This window comes from Octopus bimaculoides, chromosome 16 (assembly GCF_046866305.1).
Source record: "Octopus bimaculoides isolate indiv1 chromosome 16, ASM4686630v1, whole genome shotgun sequence".
Taxonomy (NCBI): Eukaryota; Metazoa; Mollusca; class Cephalopoda; order Octopoda; family Octopodidae; genus Octopus; species Octopus bimaculoides.
The window spans coordinates 22,410,642-22,426,270 of record NC_142943.1 but is presented as its reverse complement, the minus strand read 5'-3'; the positions used below and the strand labels follow the sequence as shown (position 1 = coordinate 22,426,270).

At 37.7% G+C, this 15,629-nt stretch overlaps 1 protein-coding gene across 1 annotated transcript in view; it reads left to right on the top strand.

Moving 5' to 3' along the window:
* Positions 1–431: 431 nt before the first annotated feature.
* LOC106877567 (uncharacterized) overlaps positions 432–15,629 on the top strand; it is a 28,997-nt gene continuing 13,799 nt past the window's right edge. Inside the window, exon 1 of the mRNA XM_089364264.1 lies at positions 432–525. Within this exon, the coding sequence (XP_089220390.1) occupies positions 438–525 (88 nt within the window). The 5' untranslated portion in view covers positions 432–437. The remainder of the gene's footprint in view (positions 526–15,629) is intronic.

Genomic DNA, 15,629 nt, shown 5'->3' with positions numbered 1-15,629 from the left:
GACACAAAAATAGTAGGAACATAAGTAACCACGTTAGAGGAATAACTATTGCACCTTGACTGCATCCAACTTGTCCGCCCTAGTTGTACCAACCACAAGTACTTGGAATCTTACAGAACAGTGTGTAAAATGTAACCTGTCCAAACTGCTATACTATAAGACCAGACATGATTTCTGAAACATGTATGTTTGGCTTCTAGTAATTCAGCCTACATGATATATTTCATAGATCAAGAGCTTGTGTTATTACAGTATTATGAGTGTGTTTGCAATTGAGGCATATAGAAGGCTGTTATTATTATTTTTTCATCTCTTTCTGTTTCTTTTTTTTTTTTCTTTCTTTACTCAGTGTGGAAAAAAAATTAAAAAGGAAAATTGTTAGGATAAATCTGGAAAATGAGTGGTCCACATTCAAAACATTATTATACATTATTCACATGTTTAAAATGTTTCATATGACCATATATTTATATATTTTTCAGACAAAATCATCTGTACTTTTGAAGCACAGCAAAAAAAGAAAAGGTTTGTTTTATAGTTGCTTTCAGTATTTTAACATCTATTTTTTATTTGAAATATATGTATCATGGTATTCTGAAGAAATTCACAAAGAAACCTTAAAAGATATATGACTTTGTACAGTACTTTACTTATGAAAGTTATTTTTTTTTATTTTCATATTACACATTTAATGTAAATCTATTGCACACACATTCTAACAGCATTCAGCTTAGATTAGTCATATATATCATCATCATCATAATAATTTTGTTCTTTCATTCAAGCTGTTCCTGTGTACCTTATTTACAATCAACCAGTTATTTTGAATGAGGACTTGCCTCATGTAGGAACCACAAAAATTTCAAAACTGTAGCGCATTTTTTTATAAGGTGTAATGAATTAATGCTTCTACTTATAAAAAATGGTTTTTGAATCAATATATATTGTCCCAGTTTAGGTTCATTTCATTTGTTCCTGCTATCACTGTACTATCAACTGTCAAATAGTTATCATCTGGAGAGCAGGATCCTGTTGAACCACCATGCCAGCATGGAAAGCAAATGTAAAGTGATGATACACATACACACACACACACGTGCGCGTGTGTGTGTATGGCAGAGACTCATACAATTAGTTCTTTTGTATATTCTTTCAGCCTACTTTTTCAGCATGAGTAGAGATAGTGGATGGTGCTTTATTGCCTACCACATTTTTTTGTTTAACCTTTTAGCATTTAAACTGACTGTATCCAGCCTTAATATTCTACTGGTTTTATATTAAATTGGCTAGATCCAGCCTCTCACACCTACCCTGCAATGTCATTCTAAAAATAAGCAATCACATCTTTGAAATCTCAAAGCTACAAGATAATGCAGAATTAACTTTAAAAAATGTGAATAAACAAGCATTACATTTGACAAGGTAATCTGAATGCCAAATGGTTAATTATTCTATTGCATATTCTGATTGCTTATTCCATTTACCCACTTCTTTGCTAAGAGTATACCTGTTACTTGTATTTTATCCATTACCCAACCAAAATAATTGCTCTTGTATTCCTTGGGTCTCCACCCCAAATATTCTTTACAATACACATTGACTTTCACTTGAGCCTCTCAACTTACTTTCCATTGTATTAAGGCTGATAGAGACAGTTTTTAGGTCATAGTACTAATATTAAATATCTGTATGAATTTTTGAAAATATCTAAATGTAATTTCTATTGTACTTTTTCTTGGAAAGCATCCAAAAAGAAACATTTTGATACCTTATTTGTGAAATTTGGATGAATATTTTAGAAAATATGACAATTTGAATGGTCAGTGAATTTGTTGAAATTTTGCCTAAATGACCTAAACGAATAAATCGTCATATTTGTGGTACTTGAAGTGATAATCAGGTTCAAATTACACAAATTAATTGTAATTGTGGTATAGCAGTTGTCTATTTGTTTTCAGGTTCTTGAGAGGAAAACTTCTTTTTTTGGCATTCTTTTAAGCCTATTTTGTTACATGTAACAAACAGCCAATTTTGCTGTTTTTTCAGGTCTAGCTAAATCCAAAAGTAATAGCCAAAGGGACTTAATTTTTGGCACATTTGTAGTAGGTATGGAACTAGATAAATCTTGATATTTTGGGACATGACATCATTTTAATAAAATTTTAATGGACTGTTATAAATGTTGATACCACAATAGAGAGAAGCAATTTGAACACGAAAAAACACATTTTTTACTTTATCATTTTCATGTCAAAATAAATTTTTTCCATGGAAAAAAAAAATGTATGTATCATTTGAAAGTGTTGGATGTGAACTTTCTTCTTGTGTCATTTTAATTAAAATCCAACAGTTGCATATCGTGTCAAGGTCCCTCGGACACCCTGATATTTTCACGCATTTTCAAAGTGTGTCCCGTTTTTTTGTCTGCTGAACAGTAGCCCTCATTCTAGCTCAGTGTACTCAAGTGCCATAACTCAAGTTGTGTTAAGAATCATAGACACATATTGAGAAATATTTTAGCTTCATTTTGACATAAAATTAATTTTCACTTAGAAAAGAATATAATTTCTTCAAGATGTTTATGCCATGAAGAAGAAAAATTTCTTGCTAAATCATCATGGTCATTGCTGATTCTGGCCTTGGTATGGCAAAAAGTGCAAAGTGAAAAAGGAGGGTGGTATGCTGACGTTTTTTGCATATGATTAATACATATTGACACTACTTGTCAAACTGAGAAGTCATATCAAAGACAAATTCAAGGCTTCAAATATTGATTTTGATCCAAAATTTCAAGAAATGGATAAATTAATTGGTAAGTAAACATATTTCTATGTGAATTTGCACTAAGTTGAGTTAAATAGAGCCTCTAGAGTCCAAAATTAGCATGTAATCATCATATTGATAATGTTGTTTATTCCCTGTTGCATTGTATTGAACAATGTATGAACTTTACTTCACGCAGATTTTTGTACAAGTGAATTTCATATTTCTTAGATAAATATTGGTCTATTTTTGTCAACAAAAATTATATTGTGCAATGAATATTATTTTGTAGGCTATAAAAATTTTATGTGACTTCAAAAAATTTCTTTCCCTCACATAAAAAGCACCATTTGGGTGTGGTCAGTGGCAATTCCACCTGACTGGCCCCCGTACAACAATCTTGGAGTGGTCGGTGTTAGGAAGGGCATCCAACTGTAGAAACCTTGCCAGATCAGATTGGAGCCTGGTGCAGCCTCCTGATTTGCCAGTCCTCAGTGAAACCATCCAACCCATGCCAGCATGGAAAGCAGACATTAAAAGATGATGATGATTATTTTTGTATACAGTTGGATATTTTGTTGTAATGTTTACATTTTCGCAAGTGCTGATTTTCACTTATATATTTTATAATGATTATCTGATTTACATCAAAATAAATCTAAAAAGATTTTCAATGTGTGTGTATCATTATCAGCACAACTTGAGTTATAGTGCTCAGGCACATTGAACTAGATCCAGGGCTATCATTCAACAGTCAAAAAAAATATAGGATAAACTTTGTGAATGGGTGGAAATTCCAGGGTGTTTGAGGGACCCTGACATCTTAGTTAAGTGTCAAATTTTGATTAAAACTATATGAGAAAGTTCACATCCAGAACTTTCAAATGATATATAATTTTCCAAGGAAAATTGGTATTTTGTCATGAAAATGATGTACTAAAAAATGGGCTTTTGTGCAGTCAAAGTGTGTGTTACACCTTCCACAGAACTCTCCAAGGATACTGTTGTATAGTGAAACTGCATACTCCTCCTGGTAAAAAGTAGTAGGAGTTAGCCATTATAAATAGACCAGTAGCCAGTCGTCAAGGGAGGATCAAGAGTTGAGAGTCAATAGTTCTAGTCGGTGTCTTGTGGAGCTATTAGCAATAGTAAGACAAAAGTTAGTGTATTACTATTCTGGTACAAAGAGTTATGATGGTATCCAATGACTAATAACTATTGTAGCTATTAGCATAAAACGGCAACTACAGTACAACAGCAGTCATACATCACACCAGTGGGAGGGACCCATTTTACAACAGTGGTGATGAGCAAAAACAAGTTTATGCAGAGTGAAAAAAATCATCCACATGGGGAGTTTAAACTAATTCACGGGGAAGATTAAATAACTCAACAAAAAAGAAACAAGTATCTTGTGTAAACTTACAAAAATCGTAAAATATGGAAGACTTGTTAACTGGAGTAGTTGAGTTGCAAAAACAGGAACAAGGATTGCAGCAGCAAATGTTACAACTAATGAAGTTGATAATCAAACTGAAGAATACATTTTCACCTGACCATGTAACAAATTCCATCAGCAAATTCAAATATGACCCCAAAGAAGGAGTAACCTTCAAGGCTTACTTTCAAAGATTTCAACAAACTTTTGAAAAAGAATGTCAGGATTGGACAGACGAAATGAAAACGCATCTAGTTTTAAAAAAAACTAGCGGCAGCAGAGCATGAGTAGTATAGTAACTTCGTATTGCCAAAAAAAGCATCCAACATAAATTTCACTGATACAGATGACATTCTGTGCAAAATATTCAGTGAAAAGATGGAAATGTTTAAACATAGAAAAGAGCAAAGATGAAAACTTCACTACTTACACAGGCAGAGTCAACAAAGAATGTGAGAGATTTAGGCTGGATATGCTTACTTCAGATTCTTTCAAATGTTTGATTTTTGCACAAGGATTGACAGATAAAAGAGATGCAGAAATTCGCTTGAAAATTCTAGCAAAACTGGAAATGAACCAGGATTTGACATTGCAGAAACTGTCAGAAGAGTGTGACATGATATTAAAATTAAGGCATGACACGGAAGAAATTCAATGGAAAGAGTGTTTTCATATAAGACCAGTGCAAAAAAGTCAGAAGACAAATAAAATATTGCAGGAAAAAGAGAAAAAATATCAGGATGTAGACCCATGTATGCCATGTGGTGGGATGCACCAGGGAAAAGATTGTCCGTATAAAAAAGCAAAGTGTTTTCACTGCAGGTTTACAGGACATATAAAATCACACTGCAAAACTAGAATGATACGAAAATGGAACAAACAAACAAAAAATAAATAGTTTGTCAGCAGGAAAAGTTGTGACTACAACAAACAGAAAATTTGTGAAAGTGTGAATTGAAACCACTAGTATCAGAATACAATTAGACATGGGAAGTAACATCACAATCATAAATGAGGATACATAGGAACAAATGGGTACACCAAAATTATGTAGTCCAAACAAAATCGCAATTGGTGTTATGAGAAGAAAGTTATATTTCACAGGCGAACGTGTTTGTAATATAATGTTCAAAGGTTGAACCTAAAAAGTGAATGTGTTGAAAAAAAAATCCATGAATTTATTTGGCACCAAATCTATGGAGATATTTAATTTATGGGATACACCCATAGGCACAAGAGTAGCTGTGTGGTAAGTAACTTGCTTACTCACCACATGGTTCCAGGTTCAGTCCCACTGCATGATACCTTGGACAAGTGTCTTCTACTTTAGCCTCAGGTCAACCAAAGCCTTGTGAGTGGATTTGGTAGATGGAAACTGAAAGAAGGCCGTTATGTGTGTATATATATATATATATCTATATATGTGTGTGGTGTCTGTGTTTGCCCCCCCCCCCCCCCCATCACTTGACAACTGATACTGGTGTGTTTACGTCCCCATTACTTAGCAATTCGGCAAGAGACCGATAGAATAAGTACTGGAGTTGATTTGTTTGACTAAAGGTGGTGCTCTAGCATGGCCGCAGTCAAATGACTAAAAAAGTTAAAAAATAAGCGTTTTGTGCAATAACCTGAATGGAACAGTCATATGATTGAATGAGGTTGATGAAATGAGTCAAAAAATGAAAGAAGCTTTCCCAAAAGTTTTTTCAGAAGGTTTAGGCTGTTGCACAAAAACAAGAGCAAGGATTGCTCTCAAAGAAAATTCAACACCTTTTTTCAGGCTCAAACGGAATGTGCTGTTTGCAGCAGTAGACCAGGTCAATAAAGAACTAGAAAGGTTGGAAAGCCTGAATATAATTGAAAAGATTGACCATGCAGACTGGCCGGCACCAACGGTCTACGTAAAAAAGTGAAATAATTAGCTTTGAGTGTGCACAGACCTCTCAACCAGATTAAATGACTGTTCACTCACACAAACTTACCCACTACCAAGCCCAGAAAAAGTATTTGCTAAACTAAACGGAGGGAAAATTTTCTCAAAGTTAGACCGCCCAGAGGCATACCTTCAAATTCAGTTAGAGGAAGATTGCAACACATCTACTAACAATCAACATGCACTGTGGATTGTACAAGTTCAAACGACTGACATTTAGAGTAAAAGTGACACCTGCCATATTCCAACAAATATATATAAGGTAAAGGCACCACTTAATGAATTACTAAAAAACGAATGCCAAATGGGTTTGGACAGTGAAATGACAGAAAGCATTTAACAAGTTAAAATATGTGTTAACTTCAGGCTTGTATCTTACACATTTTGACCCAAAGTTAGAGATAATACTAGCTACAGATGCTAGCGAGTATGGGATAGAAGCTGTGCTCCTGCACAAGGATAACAATGGCAGGAGAAAGGCCATAATACACACATCAAGGACATTATTGCTGGTGGAAAAGAGCTATAGCTGGATTGAAAAAGAGGCATTGGCTATTATGTTTGGCATGAAAATGTTCCACAGGTTCGTTCATGGCAGACGTTTTTGGTTACAAATGGACCATAGACCTCTAATAACAATATATGGATCCAAGAAAGGAATCCCAACACATAGGGCAAACAGACTGTAGCAGTGGGGTACCATTCTATTAAAGTATGATTATAGAATGGAATATCTACCTTGAAAAAAGTTGGGGCATGCTGATGGTCTGTCTAAGTTAATTCCGAGAAATAACAAACTGCTGGAGGACACCATGATAGCAGCACTAAGAGTGGAAACAAACAAAAAAAAAAGTGATGTGGAACGTTGTGCGTGAACTACCAGTAATTTTGGAAGAAATAAAAAGAAATGTGAGAAATGACAAATTTATTAATGAAACTAAAAGAAAACTGTGGTCGCCAAAGAACCGCCAAGATGTGATGGTGTACTAATGTACACTCAGAGGGTAGTCATACCACAGACAATACAGAAGGGAATGCTAAAAGAGTTCCATGTGAGACACCCAGGCATCTCTAGGGTGAAATCACTGATGCGAAGTTTCTGGTAAAAGGCTGCAGAGGATGTGTACTGGCAGCAAAACTACCTACTACAAAATGTGAACCTTGGCCGGAAGTGAAAATACCATGGTCCCGGTTGCATATCAATTTTGCAAGTCTGGTAAATGGATATTATTACTCAATAGTAGTGGACAGCTACACAAAATGGCCTGAGGTCATGAGGTGTAAACGATCAACCTCATATACAGTAATATACTTCTTACATAAGCTGTTCGCGAGATTTGGTGTGCCAGATATAATTGTCTCTGTGGGTTTAAAAGATTCTGTGAGATGTTCACATTAGAACAAAACTATAGCACTGTATCGCCCTAGATCAAATGGAAGAGCCGAACGGTTTGTGAACAATTTTAAGAGTGCTTTAAAGAATGTTAACAAGGAAGCCACGGACAAGGTCATGATCCAACAGTTCTTAAGGGTTTACAGGGTAACTCCAAACCCAAATGCTCCAGAAGGAAGTTCACCAGCAGAATTAATGTTTTGCCAAAAAAGTGAAGTCAGTATTTGATAAACTGTTACCAGTGAAGAAAAAGATACGTGCTAGTAAAGGCATGCCAAAATTCTTTAGAATCGATAATAAGGTATATGTAAGAATGTACAAAAAAGGCAAGCAATATTGGGAAGAAGGAGAAATTGTAATATACATAGGAAGAATGAAGCAGAAATGGAATGGAAAGGCGACATAGAAATCAGTTCAAGGAAAGAGTCATAGAAAAGGAACCAACAAGAGCAGAAATATCAATGGATTGGCTATATAATATTTTTCAGGTTCCAACACCATTACAAGCAGTCAAAACCACGCATACAAGGAAAAGGAAGAACACTGAATTCCTAAAAGTAGACCCCCAGAAGAAAAGATATTGAGTAGGTATAGCTGTGTGGTAGGAAGCTTCGAAGCCATTCAAGATCGAGCGCTCAGTGCGTCAAGGGTGTCCTCTATCTCCGCTTTTGTATGTATTGGCTCTTGAGCCATTGCTGTGGAAGTTGGAGGCACTAGGGGGCGCACCACATCATCTATGGTGTGGAAGAGGAGCTACGGCATATGCGGATGACATCTCCATCGTAGCAGATGAGGGCCAGCTTCCAGTGGTGGAAGAGGCCACCAAAAGTTACGAGGCGGTGGCAGGAGCAAAGGTTAACAAGGACAAGTCGGGTTGGTTTGCACCTCGGCACCTGTAAGGGCAAGCCGATGGCGTCCAATAACGTGGGATGTTGGACGGAGGGTCCTGTTAAGCTGCTCGGAGTCTGGGTTGGTCCAGACCTTCAGATAGAGAAAAATTGGAGTGAGGTGGCCAGTAAAGTGACTGCTCTAACCCAGACCTGGTCTGGACAGGCGTTATCCTTGCTAGGAAGGATGGAGGTGGTGCAGTTGTTTATAGCATCAGTAATCACCTACCGTCTGACCGTGGTGCCTTGCCCCAATTTGTGACTGAACGAGTTGGAGAGAATCCTTTTCTGCTTTTTGTGGAAGGGAGGAAAGCCACTTGTGAAGCACTCTGTCTGCTGCCAGAAACCACTAAAGGGTGGGCTAAGTATTGCCTTGGCTGAAGATGCGAAAATTCACATTATGGTTGAGGCACCTCTGACTTTATCTGGATAGAGAGCGGGTTTGGTCACCGCATGTCCAGTTCTATTTTCCGCAGTTAATGTCCTTAACGGACATTGGTACATGGATCAAGCAGAGACCTAGACTGGGGGACTGGCAATTAGAGTGCTGTCAGGCACTTCAGTTGCTCTCTCAGGCAGGCAATGCCGGCAGCAGGAGTTCCACCACAGATTTTTATAGCGGGTTAGTGGAGATTATGTCTGAAGACACCTTGGGGGAGACTATGGGCAACAATGAAAATCAATTGATCAACCTGTTCAGGAGAGCTTTCGGGCCAGGGTATCTGGATAATTACCAGAAATCCCTGGCTTGGCAGCACTTCCGTGCAGTGTTACCTGTTCGCGATAAACTGTTAAGGCACAGAAGTGCTGTCTCGCGGACATGTCCAAGGTGTGGGCAGGACAGGAAAACTGTCTTGCATGCATTTGTGGAGTGTCGAGAATCAACAGGACTGATAGCTTTCGCAGAACAGCTGTTGTCATCGATGGGAAGAGTACAGCTGAGTCTATCATCAAGATTGTGCCACCTCCTTCCCTCAACAGGGAGAGGAAGGCTTGCTTTTTCTGTGTAGTAGCCATACTGAAATAAACAGTATGGAAGATGCATGTGAAAGGAATAGTGACAGGTACCTTTCTATCTGGCCAGGGATTGGTTAACTTTTTTAGTTACCACCTCAGTAGTAAGATCAGGCTGGAGAAGAGGTACCTGTCACAAGAAGGATTCGAGAAAAGATGGAAGCTTGTGGCAAGAATGCTGGGAGTGATTGGCACCAAGTAAGTGGAGCCCTGTAAAATAAGCAAAGGTTCTACCTTGGTGGTTGGGTACCTTTCCTTCAGGAGATACATTGCATGTAGCAATGTGATATCATCGAACTTTTAAATTTCTACATAATTTTTAATCATAACTTATCATTCATAAAAAAGAAAGAACTTTTAAATTGTAGCAGCTTCTTCACCATTTTACGTATGTTTGCCTTTGTTTGTCCCCTCTTTGTAATGTTTGTATAGCAAATATTTATGAAATAAAGAAGCTTGCTTCCCAACCACATAGTTTCGGGTTCAATCTCACTGTGTGGCACCATGGACAAGTGTCTTCTACTACAACCTCAAACCAACCAAAGCCTTGTGAGTGGATTTCGTAGATGGAAACTGACAGATGTCTGTCGTGTGTGTGTGTATATATATATATATATATATATATATATATATATATATACTAGCAGAAATACCCGGCGTTGCCCGGGTTAAAGAGAATAATGAAATCTAAAAACGCCGTCTAGACTACTCATCATCTTTATATATAGAGATGTATATACACACACGCACCCAAACACACGTATATATATGTATATCAATATAAATATATGAAAGTCAATGAAGTTTCGTAAAAGAAGGTGATCATGTACATACTTTCTTGCTGTTGTGATTATAACACCTCCTTGTAAACTATGTTCCTTGTTTTCCCTTGTGGAGCATATACAAATAGGTTTTTTGTTGCTGCCCACTCTTGAGCAGCCAACATACAGTTGTCCATGTGAGAAGCAGGGCTCTTCCAAGAGAAGACCAGCTACAGACAGTGTTTGACCCTGATATTTGTTTATGGACATGGCAAAAGTCACACGAAGGGGGAATTGTAGTCTTCTGAATGTAAAAGGAATGTCTGCTCCTGATGGAGTAAGAGGAATTCTTGGAATAAAGACGTCATCCCTTTTTGCACATCCAGAAAGAATGGTAGCCTCGATAACGTGTGACATCATTTTCTAAATAATGCTCATCTGTTATGTTCGGGTTAAAATTTCAACATCAAAAATATATGAATTTTCATGGGAGTTATGGCCGTTATGCAAAGAATATAATTTCCAAATTTCATAAAGATCCATTCAGTACTTTTGACGTAGTTTTGGATAAGAAAACAAATGACTAATGTGTGTGTGATGGGTGTATATATGTATAGATATCTGTATGCATGTATATATGTATATATGTGTACATATTACATGTACATCTATATATATATATACATCTACACATATGTATACATATACATGTATGTATAGATCTATATATATATATATATATATATATATACATATACGTGTACATCTATATGTATACATATACATCTCTCTCTTCTCTCTCTCTCTCTCTCTCTCTCTCTCTCTCTCTCTTTCTCTCTCTCTCTCTCTCTCTCTCTCTCTCTCTCTCTTCTCTCTCTCTCTCTCTCTGAAAGTATCTGTCATTACAGTATCGAAATGGTGTACATATACATGTATATGTATACATATACATCTCTCTCTCTCTCTCTTTCTGTCTCTCTCTTTCTCTCTCTGTGAAAGTATCTGTCACTACAGTATCGAAATGTGATTGTTTCAGTTAGTGGAATAGTTTCATTTTTAAAGTGAAAGTATTTGACATGAGTGTTTTTGTTTCACTTTTGACACGTAATACTTAAATAGTGGAGGAGATATTATGTTGCCGTGTGCTCGAACTCTGCAAGAAGTTAATAATTTTTTTTTACTAAAACACAACTGGAACCCTAAGTAAGGCATGTGTAAAATTTGAATGAAATTGGTTGCGTAGTTCTCGAGTTTTAGGGATTCACACAAACAGACAGACACACATTCTCATTTTATGCTCTAATTCAGTTCTGACTAGGTGTTGAACTGAGTTTGGTGACTTTTGCCTTGTTTAGTAAATGTATTTGTATTTTGTTAATTTGTACAAATAATAGTTCTAATTTGCATACTACTTTGTTTTGCACGTGGATTTTTGAGTTCCGCTTTAATCAGTGTGTATTTTTGAGTATATATTGCTCACATGTTCACTCTATTATTGCTGGACGAGTTTTCACGTGGATAAGTGTATTAACATATAACAGAATTAGTTTGGCGACAAGGATGAGATCTGCTGTTTGATTTAATCAGCATTATGAAATGGAAAAGCTTGTCGAACTTCTACAACAAATTTCCATTTGAGAGAAACGCTTGGAAGATCAAGAATGCTGTTACAAAGAACAAAGTAAAGAACAACAGCGACATCATGAAGAGCAAGTGAAAGTTTTACAAGAGATGATTGGAAAACCTTTCACAAGTGTTGGGTTTGAGTCGGTTGTTTGTACTTCTCAAGTTGCCACACCCAGTTTTTCTGCATTTGATTATACTATGGAGTTATGGACTGACTACTGGTCAAGGTTTTGTACTTTTATCAAGGTGCATTCAGTTCATGACAGTAAGAAACCTAAAGTTTTTCTTACCAATCAAACTTCTACCATGTACAAGATGTTATCCAATCTGGCGGCACAAGAAACACCTCCAAGAGACATCAGTGATCTTATGATGGACCAAATCTCTGACTACATGAAGCGACAATTTGATCCGAAACAATTTGTTGTGCGTGAGAGATTTCGCTTCTGGAGTGACATGAAGTGCAAAGCAGGTGAGTCAATTCAAGAATTAGCTACTCGTATTCACCAGGCTGCTGCTACCTGTGATTTTACGTCAATCAAGGATCTTCTGGACGAAGCATTGTGAACACATTTCGTTTGCTCAGTCAACAACAAAGCTGTGCTAAAAGCACTTTTCAAAATCAACACCAATGAACTTACATTCAGTTGAGCCATCAAAGTTGCTATTGAGACAGAGGATGTGGCTAAAGTTGCTAAAGAAACTGTCTACGGTGCTATTCCTATGCAGGTACAAAAGGTTAAATGTTTTAAATCTACAGGTAAAAAGACTGCAAGTTCTAAACCAGCTGAAGACAAGTCAAAACGGAAGTGTTACCGCTGCGGGAAAACTTCTCATCTTGCTCCCGATTGCCGTTTCAAACATGCTACTTGTAATTATTGCAAGATTCAAGGGCACTTAGAGTTAATATGCCGGAAGAAAGCACGATTGCAAAATCCTAGTAATACGGTAAGAAGTCTAGAAATTTGTAGCCTTTCTACTGTTTCTGATAATTCTTGCAGGGTTCCCCAATTACTTGTTCCAGTCCATATCCGTTCCAAGCTGGTGCACATGGAGCTGGACACTGCGACAGGAGGAAACTTCATTTCAGAAGAATTATGGTCAGAATTGGGAAAACCCGGAACTTCACCCAGCAACCTTGCAGTATCAATTGGCTAGCAAACACACTCTTCCGATCGTAGGTACTTTCGTGGGTCAAACCAGTGTTGAACCCTGTGCTAATAAAACTTGTGCCATGATGTACCATGTCTCCAAAGTTCATAATTTGAACTTATTAGAATGAAATGCTATTATGAAGCTAAAAATTTCAATTGACGATCTGTTTTCCAGGGAATGTAACATGGAAGTAAAGATGCTATCTTCTTGTCTCCGCAAAGTAGATGCACATTTGCAAGAGGCATGTTCGAAACTTTGCGATGAATATGCGGAGTTGTTCAAGCCATAGTTGGGCTGCCTTCAAGGTTTTGAGCTGGATGTGCAATTCAAATCCGATGCTAAGCCTGTTTTCTGCAAACCAAGGTCTGTTCCTTTCGCTCTCCAAGCTGATTTAACTCAAGCTATTAATGCTGGCATAAAGAAAGGAATTTGGACTCGGGTTCAATTCAATGAATGGGGTACTCTGGTTGTTCCACTCCAAAAGAAACAAATGTCACCAACTGCAGGTATGCCCTTACGAATTTGTGGTGATTATTCTGTGACAGTAAATCCTCAGCTGGAAACTCATCGACATCCACTTCTATCACCAGAATATCTGATGCAAAAATTAGGAGGAGGTCATGGATTCACAAAAATTGATCTCGCAGATGCTTAAAACCAAATCAAGCTTGCTCCAGAGAGTCAAAGACGTCTGGCTTTAAGCACTCACTGAGGAGTTTTACTTCAAAATGTGTTGCCATTCGGAATTTCATCAGCCCCCAGGTATTTTCAAAAGATAATGGATGACATCACGAATGATCTACCAGGTGTTGGTGTCTACTTAGATGACATATTGGTCAGAACCTGAAATGTTTACTTTGGTGTCTACAGGAAAATGGTCTTCAATGTCACAGAGAGAAGTGTCAATTCCCCCAACCCAAAGTGGAATATTTGGGACACATACTTTCCAAACAAGGTATTTCGAAAGGTCCCAAAGTAGATGCTGTCATCAACATGCTGGCACCCAAGGAGATATCTGCATTGCGGTCAATTTTGGGATCAGTGCAATTCTATTCAAAGTTTTTGCCTTCTAGTTTTTCTACAGTTGCTTCACCTCTCTACAGGCTCTGCGTGATGAAGTTGAGTGGAATTGGGGTGAACCGGAACAAGCCGCTTTCCTGAAGTTGAAGGACTTCCTTACATTTGATTCAGGTCTGGCTCATTTCAATCCTGCTGTGCCATTGGGAATAGCATGTGATGTGTCCAGTATTGGTATTGGAACAACCTTGTTCCATCGTTATTCAAATGGAGATGAAAAACCAATTGCTAATGTTTCCAAGCTCCTTTCTGCATCTCAACGCAATTACAGCCAGCTACAAAAGGAGGCCCTGGCAATAGATTTTGCTTGAAAGAAGTTTTATCAGTTCATTTTTGGCAGATCATTCATTCTGGTAACAGATCATAAACCACTCCTGTCAATTTTTGGTCCTAACAAGCCGGTGCCAATCGTTTGGCTTGCTGGGCACTCTTTCTCAACCAATTTTCCTATGTCATAGAGTATCGAAAAAGCAACCTTCATCAGAATGCAGATGCTCTTAGCCGCCTTCCTGTTGGAGAGGACTCCATTTTTAATGGGGAGGAAGACCTGGATGATACCAACGTTGTGTGTGCAATCGAAGCGATTAGCTTACAAGTCCAGCCTACAGATTCGACTTTAGTCAGAAAGGAGTCCTCTAAAGATCCAGTTTTGGCACAAGTGATATGTTTTACATGAGAAGGTTGGCCTTCGCATTTTGACTGATGATCCAGTAGAGCAATTCCGAAAGCTTTCCCAATCTTTGAGCACGTGTCATAGATGTTTACTGCACGGTACGAGACTAGTTATTCCTACCAGTCTATGAGAACGAATCTTACATCTGCTACACACAAGTCATCTTGGTATGCAACAGATGAAGTAATTAGTGCGGACGGCAGTATACTGACCAAACATTGATGTGGAAATCATGGATCTCTGCTGCCGCTGTACTTCTTGCTGTGAACACACAAAGGCTCCACCTAAACCAGCAATTCTTCCATAGATAATGCCCAAGAAACCTTGATCTCATCTGCATGTAGATCATGCCATCAACTTTATGGGGTATAATTGGTTAGTAGTCACTGATGCATACACTAAATACCTTTGTATCCATGCCACTACTTCAGTTTCCAGTAAGACTACAATAGATTTGTTAGAGGAAGATTTTGCACACTTTGGATATCCACATACCATCGTATCTGACAATGCCACCTGCTTTACTTCTGAAGAATTTCAAAACTACTGTAAGGAGAGAAGGATTGTTCATCTAACGGGAGCTCCCTATCACTCTTCAATAAACGGAGCTGCTGAGCACTTGATTCAAACTTTCAAGCAAGCGTTGCAAAAGTCTCCCAAAACACCTAAAGAAGCTTTGCTGGAATTCTTGATACAATTCAGGAGAACACCTACCACTAGTAGCCTCTCAGCAAGTGAATTACTCAACAGTCGTCAATTATGCACCAAGATTGACATCTTGTTTCCATTTCGAGTTCATTTGACCCAATCCAAATTGAAAACGACTACTGGGAGAGATGTACTTAAAATTCCAATCAATTTCAAGTCGGTTATCCATGCTATGCTCTGTATTTTGGACTAAAGAGGGAG